The 16,920-nt window shown below is 34.7% G+C and overlaps 3 protein-coding genes across 5 annotated transcripts in view; 2 read left to right on the top strand and 1 right to left on the bottom strand.

The window, feature by feature from the left end:
• The window catches only part of LOC125065950 (dynein axonemal heavy chain 3), a 36,824-nt gene extending 26,212 nt beyond the window's left edge, over positions 1-10,612 (top strand). The window contains exons 58-71 of the mRNA XM_047673810.1: positions 15-182; positions 431-666; positions 1,029-1,212; positions 1,626-1,762; positions 2,014-2,151; positions 2,522-2,759; positions 3,006-3,213; positions 3,320-3,570; positions 3,694-3,851; positions 4,296-4,455; positions 4,650-4,832; positions 5,244-5,452; positions 8,051-8,261; positions 10,315-10,612. Of these exons, the coding sequence (XP_047529766.1) occupies positions 15-182; positions 431-666; positions 1,029-1,212; positions 1,626-1,762; positions 2,014-2,151; positions 2,522-2,759; positions 3,006-3,213; positions 3,320-3,570; positions 3,694-3,851; positions 4,296-4,455; positions 4,650-4,832; positions 5,244-5,452; positions 8,051-8,261; positions 10,315-10,611 (2,778 nt within the window). The 3' untranslated portion in view covers position 10,612. The remainder of the gene's footprint in view (positions 1-14; positions 183-430; positions 667-1,028; positions 1,213-1,625; positions 1,763-2,013; positions 2,152-2,521; positions 2,760-3,005; positions 3,214-3,319; positions 3,571-3,693; positions 3,852-4,295; positions 4,456-4,649; positions 4,833-5,243; positions 5,453-8,050; positions 8,262-10,314) is intronic.
• Positions 5,984-11,645, bottom strand: LOC125065659 (GSK3B-interacting protein). 2 transcript variants are annotated; one of them, XM_047673416.1, is made up of 2 exons: positions 11,445-11,645; positions 5,984-6,910 (listed from the first exon to the last, which is right to left on the bottom strand). In XM_047673416.1, the coding sequence occupies exon 2, from the start codon at positions 6,906-6,908 to the stop codon at positions 6,552-6,554; it is 357 nt and encodes a 118-aa protein (XP_047529372.1). In that variant the 5' UTR covers positions 6,909-6,910; positions 11,445-11,645; the 3' UTR covers positions 5,984-6,551. The 2 variants fall into 2 exon arrangements, with proteins under 2 accessions (XP_047529372.1, XP_047529373.1); XM_047673417.1 differs by having other exon boundaries at positions 5,984-6,924.
• A 450-nt stretch (positions 11,646-12,095) lies between these two features.
• Positions 12,096-16,920, top strand: part of LOC125065658 (forkhead box protein K1) — a 52,803-nt gene continuing 47,978 nt past the window's right edge. For both annotated transcript variants that reach the window (XM_047673414.1, XM_047673415.1), the window contains exon 1: positions 12,096-12,894. In XM_047673414.1, the coding sequence (XP_047529370.1) occupies positions 12,530-12,894 (365 nt within the window). In that variant the 5' untranslated portion in view covers positions 12,096-12,529. The remainder of the gene's footprint in view (positions 12,895-16,920) is intronic.

The raw sequence follows: 16,920 nt of genomic DNA on the forward strand, positions 1-16,920 counted from the left end.
GCACATTTTCCTAGGTTACATTGTTGAACTTCATGATAACACCCCAAGGACTCCAAGATCAGCTTCTCGGTATAGTAGTAGCTCAAGATCGACCTGAACTGGAACTTAAAAAGAATCAGTTGATTGTAGAAGGTGCCAATAATAAAAGGACGCTGAAAGAGATAGAAGATAAGATATTAGAGGTAAGGTTGCTAGAACGACCAATTAAAAAATTCTAGATCCATGTTTTGTAGTTATTTTGTTTATTTGAAACAAATTGTCATTATTTTTAGAAACTGATAAATTGTCTATGTCATATTTCTGGTATATTTTTATTGGGATTTATTTATAATTTTAACGTAATTATATTTTAAATTATAAAATGCGTTTAATAGATGAGCACCCTCAGCATTAGTCGTCGATAAGAATTTAACCATGTCGTTCATTTCAGGTATTGTCTTCTGCGGGTAATATTCTAGAAGACGAGTCTGCGAATCAGATTCTGTCGTCGTCAAAGGTGCTATCTATCGAGATTGAGGCGAAGCAGGCGGCGGCCGCCGTCACGGAGATGGAGATCGACGAAGCGCGCTTGCTCTACGTGCCCGTCTCCAAGCACAGCTCCGTGCTATTCTTCTGCATCTCGGACCTGGCTAATATTGACCCCATGTACCAGTATTCGCTCAATTGGTGAGTGTAAATTCTGCGATGTAGAAAAAAGCCATGTCGGCGTGTGTGTGTGCATAAGCACGCAGTGGAACTAGGCAGTCCAAATAGTGTCGGGAACAGGTAGGCAATTGGCTGAATCTTTTCGTTAAACCCTTTCCATAGCTTCCTTTCCAAATAAGTGGGAATGCGAATGATGATGTTCTTTAATGAATGCGAGGTTTTATTGTAATCAATCGGGTACCTAGGATGATGGTTTTAGATTTTATTTTTTAGAAAAAAGATTTGGATACAAAAATCGTGGTCTGAATCTTCAATAGCGTTCAACGTTGCGAATTCACTATTAAGATGTTTTTTTGATGGTTGATGGTTTTTTATGTTTTCAGGTTCATAAACCTATACAACCAGGCTATCCAGAACTCTCCAAAGAGTGATAATTTAGACGAACGCCTGGCGGGACTCAACGCATTCTTCACTCGCAGCGTCTACGAAAACGTGTGTCGCAGTCTCTTCGAAAAGGACAAGCTTATTTTCTCTCTCGTTCTCACATTGGGCATTTTAAGAGCTAAGGTATTAAAATGTTAATAGGTTAGAGTATTTAATATGTTTGGATTTGCTTAATTTCTTAGCAATTTTATGTGTCAAATATGAATATCAATTAAAATAATTATTTAAACCTAGGTTAAAAAATACCGATTAAAAATACGTTAAAAAAATTGTAAAGTACCTCACAGCTATTTGAACGTTTCGGAAAAATAATATTTATTCACATACCTCACTTCATTTTTAATAAGCTTACTGGATAATCGACTGTAACGGTAAAAACTTGAAATCAACCGTCAAACTCAAATAATTAAAATGAGAATAATTAAATGCATGTTGCCTACATTTTAGAGTGTTTTATGATTATCTAACTGAAGGCACTTTTAACGTACAAATTAGAACGAGCACTCTTCAGATATTAACTTCATACAAGTATCCAGGGCGAGCTGGATGATGAGTTGCTGTCGTTCCTGCTGACGGGCGGCGTGGCGTTGGACAACCCGTATGAGAACCCCGCACCCTCCTGGCTCTCCGAGAAGTCCTGGTCCGAGATCGTACGTAGCAGCAACCTTCATGGGTACGACATTTTGCTATCCATTTGTAAAATTTGCTATTAAAAAATTTGGCTAAACAATTAACTGCCTTCATTCTTTGAAACTTAGAACCCTAAGTGTTTTAAATATATCGCTATATGGTCAGTTTCTACAAGCTAGTATTTTGCGTTAAGTACTATGTATCTGATATGATTATATTTTATTTCAACCGCAACGTTTAAACGAAAAGAAGCCTCTACTGAAATATTATTCCATGATCAATATGCATCGCCAGCCTCCAAGGTTTCAAGGAGAATGTGGAGGCCGACACGTCTCCGTGGAAGGCGCTTTACGACTCGTCGGCGCCGCACGAGAGCGAGCTGCCGCCTCCTTTCGATCTTGTGCGGGGAATACCCAAGCTTATCATTATGAGGTCAGCTTCTGATGTTGTTTGTTTAACAGCCATATGATGGTTATAGCTTATTTTTCACCAGTTACGTCATCGCCATAATAAATAGTAATCGTTTTATTGTGAAAATTACTATTTTAATCAACGTTGACAATATCTTAGATATATATTTTTTATCACCCATTGTTAGTAAAACGTTTTTAAACAGTTATTGAGTTTTGCTTTCGCCGTCTTAATAATTCAAAGTAGTTCGATGTGGCAGCTAGCTAAGCAAATACCAGTCTTAATTTCCCCATATACTCGTATAGTAATTTAGTAATACGTTTGTAACAATGTCGTTTTTTTAATTTATCTCTTTGTCTTTTTCATCTCTTTCTCTCGTCTTTTTTAACAGATGTATTCGCCCAGACAAGTTGATTCCACTCGTACAGCAGTACGTGGTAGAAGAAATGGGTCGTCCCTACATCGAACCGCCACCCTTCGATCTCGAGAAGTCCTATAATGACAGCAACTGCGCGTCTCCGCTCATTTTTATCCTGTCTCCCGGCTCAGACCCTATGTCTGCTCTCGTTAAGTTCGCTACGGAGAAGAAGGTGGTCAGCTTCGAGACCATATCGCTAGGACAAGGACAGGTAAAATTGGACTCATTCATTCACGTTTCATTCAATTCATATTCACGAACAGTATCATAATTCATAAACATAAAGTAGTTTCGGTAGGAGAAACCTGCATCGATATGCCTGGACTGACTAGGTGGTGTTTACAATTTAGTATTTTTGAATAAGATATTGCAACAAGATGCCCTCAAGATTATGATGGTGGACGTAAACAGTAATTTTGAGAAGTCAAAGCTGATGGGCTGTTTGTCTCGTTGCAAGGGCCCGATTGCAGCGGAGATGATAACGCGTGCGGCGAGCGGCGGCGGCTGGGCCGTGCTGCAGAACTGCCACGTGCTGGAGTCGTGGCTCAACGAGCTGGAGCGGCTGTGCGCCGAGGTGCTGAGCGCGCCGCACACGCACCGCGCCTGCCGACTGTGGCTCACCTCCTACCCCAGCCGCGCCTTCCCCGTCACCGTGCTACAGAACGGTACTGTGTCTTAGTGTCGGTATGGTAAAAACGTTACTCACCGTTGATTGTGAGTAGGAATCGAAGATCACCTCGTAGTATGTAACGTCTTCCTTTCGTGTTTTAGGTGTGAAAATGACAAATGAGGCGCCCAAAGGCTTAAAGAATAACATCTACCGTTCGTACATTTCTGATCCAATTTGTGATCCCGAATTTTATATATCCTGTCCCCGTACCGAAGAGTGGAGACGTCTGCTGTTCGCTCTGTGCTTCTTCCACGCTATCGTTCAAGAAAGACGAGCCTTCGGACCCTTGGGCTGGAATATACAGTACGAATTCAATGAGAGCGATTTAAGGATTTGCATAATGCAATTACAGGTAGTTATTGTAATGGTGGTAGAGTGTCCTCAGCCTTATATTCGGACTAAGTTTGCTATCGTATATTTATCTTTATAATCACTAGTACATATTCGGATTTTATAATAGCATTGTGACTTTTAGATGTTCCTCACGGAGTACACGGAGACACCTTTCGAAGCTCTTAACTATTTGGCTGGAGAATGTAATTACGGCGGTAGAGTAACGGATGATAAAGATAGAAGACTAATTCTGTCTCTCTTGTCAATCTTCTATAACGAAGATGTCACTTCGGATCCCAGGTAAATATAATTTTAAATATATGTTTTTTTTTTTTATGTACGTCGCCAACGATAGTGGTCAGTGATAGCTTAATAGTATAAAAAGAAACGCTTACAAAATCTATTATACGTAAACCTAACGTATGACTCACTTCAGTTATAACACATAGAGGTACGAAGTTTCCCCTTTACAACGGTTTATATTAAGTTCTCCCACAAAAGACATTGGTATCAGAAAATCAAGGAAGGGCGTGCCTGAATTAGTTAATGGATCTATACTTGGTGACGAAGATGGTTTTACAGTGAATACAACCAATAAAGGTAGCAGATGACATTCAACAGCTGCATTGATGTGCAATTGTATTAACTTGTACTTTAATCATTTAATTCTTAGATATTGCATTGCTGATTGCCGTTCATCTCCGTGTTTCAAAATGTTTGTAGCCATTGAATTTTTTTTTTCAGTTACTCATTTTCTCCGAGTGGTGATTATCGCATGCCTCCCAGCATGGACTATAACTCTGTGCTAGATCATATCAAAGCTCTGCCCATGATTGCGAAGCCCGAGGTCTTCGGTTTGCACGAGAACGCTGACATCACTAAAGACAATAAAGAGGCGGCTGCGGTGAGCTTAAATCATTGTAATAGACGTTGCTCTTTTTAGATATTAACGTTTAACCGCATTTTGCAATATTTTCATTTCATTAATATATTTTAGACATCGCGGTACCTAATATCGAAACGTTAATTTTTTAAAGAGTATTATGTCAAATACTGGATAATATTTCGGTTTATACCTCTGTACGTGTGTGCGAGCAGCTGCTGTGGGGCTGCAGCGCGACGCAGCGCGTGGGCGGCGGCGGCGCGGGCGCGGGCGGCGCGGGCGTGCTGTCGCTGGCGCGCGACGTGCTGGCGCGCCTGCCGCCGCCCTACGACGTGGCCGACGCCGCGCGCCGCTACCCCGTGCAGTACTACAACAGCATGAACACTGTCCTCACGCAGGTACGCGGGCCGCTGTCACGACTCCGCCGAATTTGTGATCGTTGTCGATGTTCATGTTGAAAACCAGAGAGCTAGTTTCGGAATTCGGGAATCGGTTATTGTTAGTGTTACACATAGGAATATATCAAAATTGTAAACTATGCTATAATGTCTAATTTTGCCAGAACACTATGTTATGATAAAATTAGTATTTTTTTAAATTAGTGAGCGAGACTTTAAAAAGTGATAACAAAGCAGTGACTTAACAAATCTCGATAGTTTATGAAGAGAGTATGTTTTATATCTATAGAAGTAGTAGCTCCATAGATTTTATGTTATTTATTCAAAACTCATATACGTTTATGGAATAATCTAAAAACGTTTCTTGGTTACATTTATTGATTAGTAGTAACTTTGGTCTTATATTTCAAGGAGCTGATACGTTACAACCGCCTCTTGAGTGTAGTCCAACGTACGTTACATGGGGTATACCTAGCGGCCCAGGGTCTGGCCATCATGAGTGCCGAGCTAGAGGAGTGCAACAACGCCTTCATCAAGGGCGTGGTGCCCGGAGCTTGGATGTCTAAATCTTATCCCTCGATGAAGCCCTTAGGCTCATATGTAACGGATTTTTTGGCGAGGTAAGGTTCTTACCTATTTTTTGAGCTTACATTGCAAACGCTGGTTGAACCCTAGGAGATAGATCAAAATAATGTACTACAGTATTGTACACCTTAAAAGGTCTTTAAAAAGTCTGCGATGATATATGTCAATCTCTTAGGGATAACCCACAATATCCATTTTTATCCCTTACTTTTTACGATAAATAATGGCTTATTTTCGAAGCGGTTTTAAGCTTTAAAGCCTAATTAATCCTTATCCTAGTTCATTATGCATTTAATATATATCAATATGGCCCTTTACAGCATGTAATTTAAAGGATGTGTTATTAAAGGATCATACTTTTACTTTGCTACTGTTATTTTTTAAAAGGGCTCTAGGGGCACCACCTGTTCATGACAATCCGGTTTGACGTGTGAATACAACAGTGTAATGTGTAATAGTCTTAGTTGTATAACGTATAATAAACTTTTAAGTTTAACGAAATTGTATAATGACAGAGGATGCGAAGGGAAATTTATTAAAAAACAAATTATTATATAATAATTTATTTTTGCATTTTGCAACACCGTGCTACAATTGTATATTTTTCTAAAGTTCACATATATTTGTACTCAGTCTGCTCTTTTTAATACATACTCAAATAAGCTCCGATATTGAATCCAATAAATAATTACTTAAATAAAGATAACATCGTTATAGTTATTTTTATGTGCACTTGACTTAAATAGTGAAAATTATCATCTGTTACTAATACAAAAACAAAGTATGGCAACATTCATTTAAACTATACAATAAACGCTTAAAAGATCCAGATCTTAACGTGATTGATTAAACAATATGAGCATCAAATCTGATTTACATTTTATATAACAAACAACATAATTTCTATGTCATGTATGTAAGTCATGTATATAAATTTGATATAATATAATAAACTAAAATAATGGTTAAAAGTAATCTAAACAAATACGTCGAGTTCGTCTTATAATTTATAAATGCAGTTTAGTACCAATATCTTGTAAGATGTAAACGTTCTCTATAAACCGTAAAGCAAAAACACACTACGTTTTTAAATAAAATACTACAGACCCCAAATTGACATAGTCGATTTCGGATTCAGCCTTCTGATTTCTTAGCCAGGTGTAGCAGTTTGTTCATGAGTTCACCGCCGAATGATTCCCTGTACTTCTGACTGATGTTGTTGAGTAAAGCGTAGGGCGTCTCGTAATTCATGTTTTCTATGGTAGACAGGCTCGTGTCGTCATATTTTCTGCCGACGACCCTGAATCCCAAGGCGGACATTTCGACGCAATATTCTGCATTTTCCAAAGTCGTGAGATTAATGTAGATCTTCTGGTTGGTGCTCCTCACTTTAGAGGATACTTGAGCTGAATTGACATGTTTTCGGATATCGTTGATGGCTGCTTCCGCTTCAGCTGGCCAAGTCTCTTTATCTAATACTTGCTCCGACATATCTGAAACACAAAAACTATTTACATTTTTGTAAGCTTCACTTTTTAAATTCAAAGCACAACTCCATATCTCTCCTCTTTGAACAAATAATAAAGATGATAATAAAGGCGTAGTTCGTATTCATTGTTTTGAGAAATACTGTAACTACTGAGATTCTTGTCGGTGGAATATTCATTCCGAACAGGATTACACTTTGCTTGATATATTTTTTTTATAAGTAAGTACGAATATTGTCCTTGATTTTTAGCGAGATATTTTGGAACCTACATTACAAATTATATTTTTATCCGTTCATTCTATAATTATAAAATATATTATGTATGAATACTAAATTAACGTGTATTTTGTATACGTATTGCCGTATTGATTTATCGTTTCCTGAGTTTGTTGGATGATTCTATTTGGTGTGGACGTTATAAATATTGTAAGCCCATGAATATATTATGTAGGTACGTCAGCCATATTTATACTACTATTTAGTGGTAGTAAATACCCATTATCTCAGTGACATGCAATGTTTACGGACATGGTAAACAGAAAATATAAATTCAATTTAGTAGCGAAGGAAGTGCCTATTGTAGGTAATATGTGTTACTATTCTGAAGTCTTTTTAATAATATTTTTTTTTTTATGATATCGGTAGGCAGACGAGCAAATAGGTCCCTGATAGTAAGTGGTCACTACCGCCTATAGACAATGGCGCCGTAAGAAATATTAATCATTCCTTACATCACCAATGAGCCACCACCCTCGGGAACTAAAATGGTATGTCTCTTGTGCCTGTAGTTACACTGGCTCACTCACCTCAAACCGGAACACAACAATATTGAGTACTGCTGTTTGGCGGTAGAATATCTGATGAGTGGGTGGTACCTACCCAGACAGGCTTACACAATGCCTACCACCAAGTAATAAAAAAATAATTAATTATTAGTAACAAATAAGTCTATTCTTAATAGGAAGTACTACTTACTCTACCGATGTACTCGTCTGATTTAGGAAATCATTTACATAAAGGCTTTGGACGAATACTTCGAGTGCATTTGAATAAGTTGCGGTTCGTTCATTGATTTCAGCAAAGAAATCTGTAGAACCCGTTACTGCTTTTAAGCACGTGTTATTAGTTTTTAATTAATGTCTAGGCTAAAATTCCTGCAAGACTGGATAGACGAGGGTCCACCGATCGTTTTTTGGGTGTCCGGGTTCTACTTCACGCAGTCTTTCCTCACCGGCGTCCTGCAGAACTACTCCCGGCACAACCGGATACCGATTGACCAAGTTCATTTCGAGTTCACAATCACCAGCATGGAAGCTGAATGCGAGGAAGAACCGTCGTTTGGAGTATATTGCAAGGTAATAAATGCTTTTATAATCAAAAATAAATAAGCTTATACTCTGTGAATGCGCAACAATTAATTTAGGATATTGAATGATATTACATTAACGCAATACTGCGACAGTCGCTAAAATCTAAGTATCCACTAATCAAGATACATTTGTCATTTTTTTTATCTATATAAATACAAAATTTAATTACTCATATACGACATGTTGGATTTACCGTTACATTATATAGTCTACACACGCTTTGTTGACCTTATTTTTTTTTATTCTCTATGGTAATCAGTATGGAACAATCCAATAATTGGATTAGAATCTGGTATTGGTTTTATAATTATAATAATAATAACTGGTTAGTAGAAACGTAATAATAACATTAAAAGATCTGTTATTATTTCAACTGTATTGAATGCACACGTAAATAATTCAATAAAAAATTGTCTAACAGAAATAACATTAAATTGTCAGATTCATATTTTATTTATAAATAAAAATATATGAATAAGGAGTCATTTCTGATGGTTAGTATAACGTTAGGAATGTGTTTACAAATAGGTCTGTGTTTAAATATTTGCTAATATTTACAAGCAGCAAACTCAACAAATGGACAAGCAAGGTCAGGAGCACAGTATGTTTGTGTGGGTGAGTCAGGATCGTTTTGTGCATGCTTCTGTGACGATTTTTTTTATATATACTTAAGATTAAGAGCATTGGAGCCTAATTCAATCTGTAAGCAATTTATATAGTAAAGGAAAGATTTGTGATTTTTTTAGTGGCATAACTAGGTGAAGGACAGTAACATTGCTTGAAAACTATTTTTTTGAATATGTAAACAGTTACTCTTTGACATTTTCTCCGTTCAGTAAGGCGAATACTGAATCCAAAGCATGGGAACTCACTTAGGCCACATAATGTGCATAATGATGCTCGTTTTAGATCGCCTTGGCTTAGGTTGCCGTCGACGTCGGAATAGGATGCGTGTGCTATATATTGCGCCGTCATACGTCGTTATAAACGGGGGACCTCGACCCAGCCGTCGGGAAACAAGCCTAACCGATGAGAATTGTCAGTTTATCCTGAGGGCCAAGAAAGGACGTTTATGTAAACTATTCCGTTCAGTAGGATCGGAATAGTTAACTTACCATGAGACATTGGTTGTATGTATAGTAATCATTATAGAATATGGCGTAATACGACGACGCAACGAACGTCACGTAAAAACTATAAAGAATGTGGAAAATCAATTACCACTGATGTAATTATTGGATATTCAAACGACATTATTTTTTTTGTTTCATAGGAATTGTTTACGATAGTTAACAAAGTTATGTAAGCTTAAAGTTGATGTGAAAGCCATGGAATCGCTAAACCGCATCCATAATCTATTTTTAATGACAATGAACTGTCATTATCATAAAAATATGAATGAAATATTTTTTTATTTAGATCATTGCAAATATTAGACACGTATAGCACTTTATACTAATAACTTAAACTTAAGTATGGCTTTCAGCATTATTATAAGTAATTGACAAAAAAATACTGGATAAAACTGAGAATTGGTTTCATTTTTGATATTCGTAACTTAGTTTCCGATGCGATGTTTGTTGTTCTATAGTAATATATTCCTTAAGAACGCCTATTATTCAAAAATATATACTTAAAACTACATCCTATTCGTGAATTGTGTGCTATTTTGAATTCTATACTGTATAAAGTATATAAAATATCAGAATTCGAAATTCACAAAAGTTGTATAATTAGTTTACATTTTAGAGAGTTTAGCAATTATGTCATACATAAAGAAACTTACTACTTTCTATATATTATATAAGTACTTGGTAGTATTGTGGGAGTAAACTACTGATTCATTGTTTATAATAATTATTTTTTGTGGGATAATTTTAAATCCCCCTCTTAATCTTAGATTAAATGAAATCTTACTTGTATTAATAATTAGCTACAAATGTATATAAGGTATATGATTATTAAAATATACGAGAACTATGATTAAAAACAATTAGTCATAACAAATAAAAAAATTTTTAATCCCATATTTTTTCAGGGACTTTTCTTAGAGGGTGCTCGATGGAACCGTGAAGCTATGCAACTAGATGAATCATATCCCAAGATCCTATTTGACACCATTCCAATAATTTGGTTCCAACCGGCCCTGATATCTGACTTCAACCCTCCTCCGAGTTATTTTTGCCCAATCTACAAGACCAGTGAGAGAAAAGGTGTTCTTGCAACCACAGGTCATTCCAGCAACTTTGTTATGTATATAACTTTGCGATCAGATATTCCGGAGAAGCATTGGATCAACAGAGGCGTGGCTAGTTTAACGCAGCTAGATGACTAAGATTTTTATTATTTACTATATATATTTATTATTTGAAGTTGTTTTTAATTTGATGTTTAGTTTATTAATAATAAATAAACTATTTTTGGAATAATTATTGTATCTTAGGCTATTGTTATTACAACTTAAAATACAAGCTTAATAGAAAGGGATAAATGGAATACTAGTAATTCATTGAAAATTTATATGTGCAACATTTCTTTAATTATAGAATTTATAAAATAATAAAAATGTTTTCTGTACGAACAGTATTGTATAAATAAACACATGTCTATGGAAATACTGTACAATTTGAAATGAAATACAATGTCAAATCATACTTTTTTAAAATGAATACATGAAATTTATTCTGTCTGTGATATGTCTAGTCAAATTTGAATAAAGAATTATTTTTGATTGTTACATTTTTTTATTTACCATCTCTATATAATATAAAGCACAGAATAATAATGTAAGCTTTAGTTATTACTTATTCCAGATAACAAGATCATTATACATTTTCATTTTATAATAAAAATGAATTTACTGATTATCATTTACAATGTAAATATTGTTTCAATTTGACCTATTCAAAGGCCAAGCTGATTATAATAGTCTGAACACTTTGAAAACAACAGGTTACAGAATATATAAGTCAGATATCCGATCTACTTGATAATTTTTAAATACATTATACATGAAATATATATTATTTTTAGATTATCGTGGGTAACGAAACTTATGTTAAATGCTTTTTTTGGATTTATAATATATCAATAAAATAAATAAAACAATATCAATAAATACAATTATTTCAAATACGGCGCGGTATTTGTTTTGTTTTTAAAACTTACCTAAAATTATAGATGACTGATTTGATTATACTCGGCTATGTCTCAGCCCACGTAACTTATAAAGGCAGACGGTCACTTGTTATTCATAAATTCAAATTATCCAATTATTAATGCCAAATATCAATTTATATAGGCGTAGTTCAGAAATAAATTTTATATATTTGACGTCCTGAGCTTTATTGACAAATAAAAGTAGATGACAGTTACATACCTGAACGCTGAAGCATCAAATAACAAATTGACATGTTTAGGCACAGAGAACATTTAAAGTAAGTAAGACTTATACCGTATTTATATAAACGCTATACTATATGATATGCAGATATTATGTTAAAATTAAGTAATACATTAAAACTAAAAATATTTTTTGTGAGCATTGTCATAGTAAATAATCATGAACACCGTATATTTTGAAATTTGTACTCAAAATTGATTTTTAGGATTTCTGAAATCTTTTTATTTTTTATTAAATAATCACCTGTAAGATATCGAAATTATAAATTATTATATTGTTGACATTTATTAATGAATAAACATGTTAAAATACCTTTTAATTGTTATTTTATTAATTGGTACTCGGGCGACAAACAACAATAAATGATGCGTTGAACGGAACACATTGTTTTAGCCTTTTTTGTTGAGTCGCATAGATGGCGCTTCGAACTTGTAAACTGCGTATGGCGAACTGACGTTTTTGGTTATTTTTGTTCTCGCCTCGTGTTTACTTTAGTGTCTAATTTCGATCCAATTGCGAATATTTAGTTGTGCAATAGCATAAAGCCTTCAATTTCGGTCAAAGACGATTTTACTATACCGTATAGTATCGATCTGCGCTTCCCGACTAGATATATGTATACAGTTTTATCACGTGGTGGTGTGATTTATATAATTCTTGTTTACCGTACAAGTCGAAACTTTGCGCATGTGCGTCCCGTCAGTAACCTCAAATTGTAGAACGGACACGGATTCGGCAGGTTCCGGATATCCGGGTCGTGGCACGGCGGTCTCGGGTTTGTGATGTGCTATCGCGGCGAGGGTGCGCGCCCCGCGTGTGGACGTTGGTGATATAGGTACACGCGCCTGACATGGCTCAAACTCAGATCTCGCGAAGCTCGGAGAGCGATGCCTGGGCGCTCCTTGCGCTCAAGTCAGCGCCCCCATCGCCTTCCAAGGTGCAGTGGGCGCAAGAGCCGGCTCCGATCGCGATCGCGCGGCTCGACGGTCGTGATTTCGAATATTTGATACGTCAGAAGAGGGTGATAATCGGACGAAACTCTAGCCGGGGTCAAGTGGACGTGAACATGGGACATTCGAGCTTTATATCACGCCGGCACCTCGAACTGTTTTACGACCACCCAGAGTTCTATTTGACGTGCAACAGCAAGAATGGCGTGCTTGTGGACGGGGTCTTCCAGCGGAAGGGAGCGGCCGCGATGTTGCTGCCAAAAAGGTCAGTACACTTTCCATAGATAAGCTAGAGGTCATTACGGCCTATTGCTAGTTAATGGCTTTGTTTGTAAACAAACTATTTGTTTATATATTTATGTCTACCCACCTGTTGTTATTTTTAATATTTAAACAAAGCCATTGTGTGCATATTGATTTCTTATTCCAATACCTAATTTCAAGCTATAATAACAAAGCTGATAGTGTAAATATGTAGTAGTAGTGAATTCATAAAAATTCTTCAATCAAATAACTTATTTTATAATGGCTGTGCGACAAACATACATTTATGTTAGAACTTATATTGGGTTTACCGGCAATTGGTTATACAATTAATTAATTACAATTATAATTGTTTATCAAATGCAGAAAGAATGTAAACAATGTAATAATGTTTATAATTGGGTTGCCATGGCAGCAAAGAAAATATTATCCTGTAACAACAATAAATTAATCATCACGTAATGCCGAACTCAAAATAAAGAGATTATGAATAGACTTTGATCATTGGGTATAAGATTATAGTTAAATTGAGATTAAAATTTGAATTTTAGTTATTATCGTTAACAATTTACCTCTTACTATATTTTTATTATTTGATATGAAAAAACTATCTCTTTGTAAATTGATTTTAAGAGCCGAGTCAACTTTTGCTGACTAATATCTTAAAATCAAAGCTTAGCAGTTGATAATGTGTTCAATCATTTTACATTGCAACATTATTTCAATATACGAAAACATTAAGTATGCATTTAATTTTAATCATACGTTGTGAGCTCTAAAAACACAGCAACCAAAAACAATATTACCTGTTTAAAACATATTATTTAAAAAAGACATCAAGGTGTTTTAATATCTCAAAAATTACAGTATATTTATAATGAATACATACTTTGTTTTGTAACAAAAAACACAATGAAAATAAAATAATTAAATGTTTTGACGCAAATCCTACAACAGTGATAAAAAATAAAAATAATTAAGATTAAAGTCATTCATAAAAGTATTGCTGGTAATGTGATCTTTGACTTCACATGGTTATATTATCGTGGAATTTGCGTTTTATCAATAGTGTCGGATCGAGTTCAATAAATAACTATATAATCTAATATTTTGTTAATATAATTATATAATTCACCTATATGTTAAAGCTTATTTTTGTCAAACTACTATTGATAAACTAAATTAACTAAAGTCATTTGACTAACGACATAATACATTACCTTAGTATTAATTCACCAAGTTGGTGCTTTCTCGGCATTTGTTATAACATGACCTAGTCACGCACATTCCTATGACATGCTTATAGAAATAAAACTTAACTTATCTAGTGTTTTTAATACTTTTTTTCCAATAAAAAGTTACTACTAAAGTACATTTCTCACACTAACATATACAAGTAACAAGTGAATGATGCAACATTATACAAACATTATCTTATTGAATGAGTGTTTTTGTATGGTACATGGTATGCATCATTTTAAGTAGTTAATTTTTAATTAAGATTGATATTAATTATTTTGTATTAATTATTTATAACAATTATTACATATATAATAATATATTTTTTTAATAATATTGGGTACATTATATCTCTCTTTATAGGGTTCCACAACAATCCTTACCGTGAAGTAATTTTGTAGTTAAACTATGAGGTAATACACTGGAATGGCTTCCACAAGACCTACCTACTACTTATGTTACATTTTATGATAATAGTAATGAATGTAATTGATAATTAATTGGGTAAAACAAATCTATTGATATATTTTTTAAACAAATGTGACGTCATTCTGATGACGCATTTATAGCGATGCCTTCTAAGAAATTTCATAACAATCTTTATTATTTTATGATAGCAATCTTTTAAGAACTTACTCGAAAATGTGCACAGAACACGATCTGTACGTAAATATTCACCGTAAAGCACCTCAGTACTGTTGTTAATGGTTTGAAGAGTTACTACAGGCACGAGGGACATAACATCTTAGTTCACATGGTCGGTGGCGCACTGGCTATGTAAGGAATGGTTAAAATTTGTTATGACCCCAATGTCTGGGCAGTAGTCAGCACTTACCATCAGCTGGTTTATTTGCCCGTCTACCTGTCCACAAAAATATTGTATTACCGTAAGTCGATTCTGAATATTACACGTGTTAGATACGAACTGAGTACGATGATACAAGAATCTGAGATAGAATTATTGTTAATTGTGATCTTTTTGTGTCGTGATTTATGTTTATATTTAATCACGGACTCGATGATGTAGGTCTAATTTAATCAAATAACCATAAGAGCAGCGTGGTCAAAGTATAGGCGGCCTTTGCCCAGTTGTGGGCCGATTACGATGTTGATTGCTTGAATACTGGAAAAATCGATTTAAAAATAATTTACTTTGTAGTTTTTTCGATACTTATTTTAATAAATTGTTATCATTGTTTCTATGTTTAAAGGATAAAAATAAAACAAGGATAAATAGGACGTATTACGTATGTGTTATATATAAATGAATCCATATTTCCTTTGGTCACGCAATAACTTATAAACGACTTTACCGATTTCATTCATATTTTTTTTTGGAAGTTTTGTAATATTTCGTAGAAATTAAGAAATTCGCAGGAAATTGAACATTTTGAAGAAAAATTAAGATTTTTATAGGACGCCTATTAGGAGTTTGCATGGGTTTTTTAATAGAACATGCTTCAATAAAAATATATAAAATTTGCGCCCGTGTGACGCCGGGGCGGATAGCTAGTATACTAGATATGATTAAATTACAGGAAAGTTTTCGACAAAACAACAGGATTATAGTATTTGGTCTACATCTGAAGTTACATTATCCTCCCTTGCTTGTAGCATTCGTTAAATACGAAATACATTAACGATAAAATTTCGAATGTGTAAATACATTTAATAATAAGTATTAATTACGCTTTAAAAACCCTACTTACGTGTCCAACTGAGGGTCGGATCCCAGTAGCTGATTCTAAGCGCGATATGTATAATATTCGTGGAAATTTTACTGCTAAGAAATATATTTTTACTATAAACTTCAATACATACATTACAAAAATACATTTAATGTAAAATAAATTTAAAGCTACTACCGAGAAGACCAATAGATGAAACATATGATGATTAAATACATTTAACTTTTTATTATATATGTATCTCAAATTTCAAATCGTGTTATTCAATAAATAAATTATTATTGTACTTAGTACTTCTTACCCACGGATTTGCACGCAACAAGTATGCTATCTCTATCCTAAAATCACGTTAATACGTTGTTAATCAGTCGCAGAAGGACATACCAACAATCTTAGCTGATATTTATCATATTTTTAACATTTGCGCTTTGAATGCGTTAATTTAATCGTTGCTAGGCTAACGAACTTTTTATTTGTCCGAACAAAACGTGTCGTGTTTGATGACTTAGGACTAAAGGCATTTTAAGGACTTTTATTGATTTAGTTCGCATGTGTAGAAATGTGCCATCTAATAGTAAGCGGTCACAATTGTTATGGACGTTATAAGAAATAAGCCGAGATGGCCTTTGGTTAGAACGCGTGCATCTTAACCGATGATTTCGGGTTCAAACTCAGGCAAGCACCACTAAATTTTCATATGCTTAATTTGTGTTTATAATTCATCTCGTGCTCGGCGGTAGAGGAAAACATCTTGAGGAAACCGGCATGTATCCAAATTCATCGAAATTTTGCCACATGTGGAATATGCTTCAAACCTTCTCCTCAAAGGCCTTAGCACAGCAGTGGGAAATTTACAGACTGTTGATGTTTAATGTTGCTATAAGAAATATAAAACAGTTCTTTCAAGAAATTGCTGTAACATCGGATCGTAGATAATATGTTCCTTGTCCTGTAATTACGCTGGTTTATTTACGATTAAAATCGGAACATTAGTAGTGCAAAGTACTGTTTGCCGATAAAAGTGGTAAGTTGTACCCATCACGACAGGCTTACATTATACGTTAACTTTTGTTACTGCCAAAAGAAGTTTTTTTTTTCTA

This window comes from Vanessa atalanta, chromosome 8 (genome assembly GCF_905147765.1).
Source record: "Vanessa atalanta chromosome 8, ilVanAtal1.2, whole genome shotgun sequence".
Lineage (NCBI taxonomy): Eukaryota > Metazoa > Arthropoda > Insecta > Lepidoptera > Nymphalidae > Vanessa > Vanessa atalanta.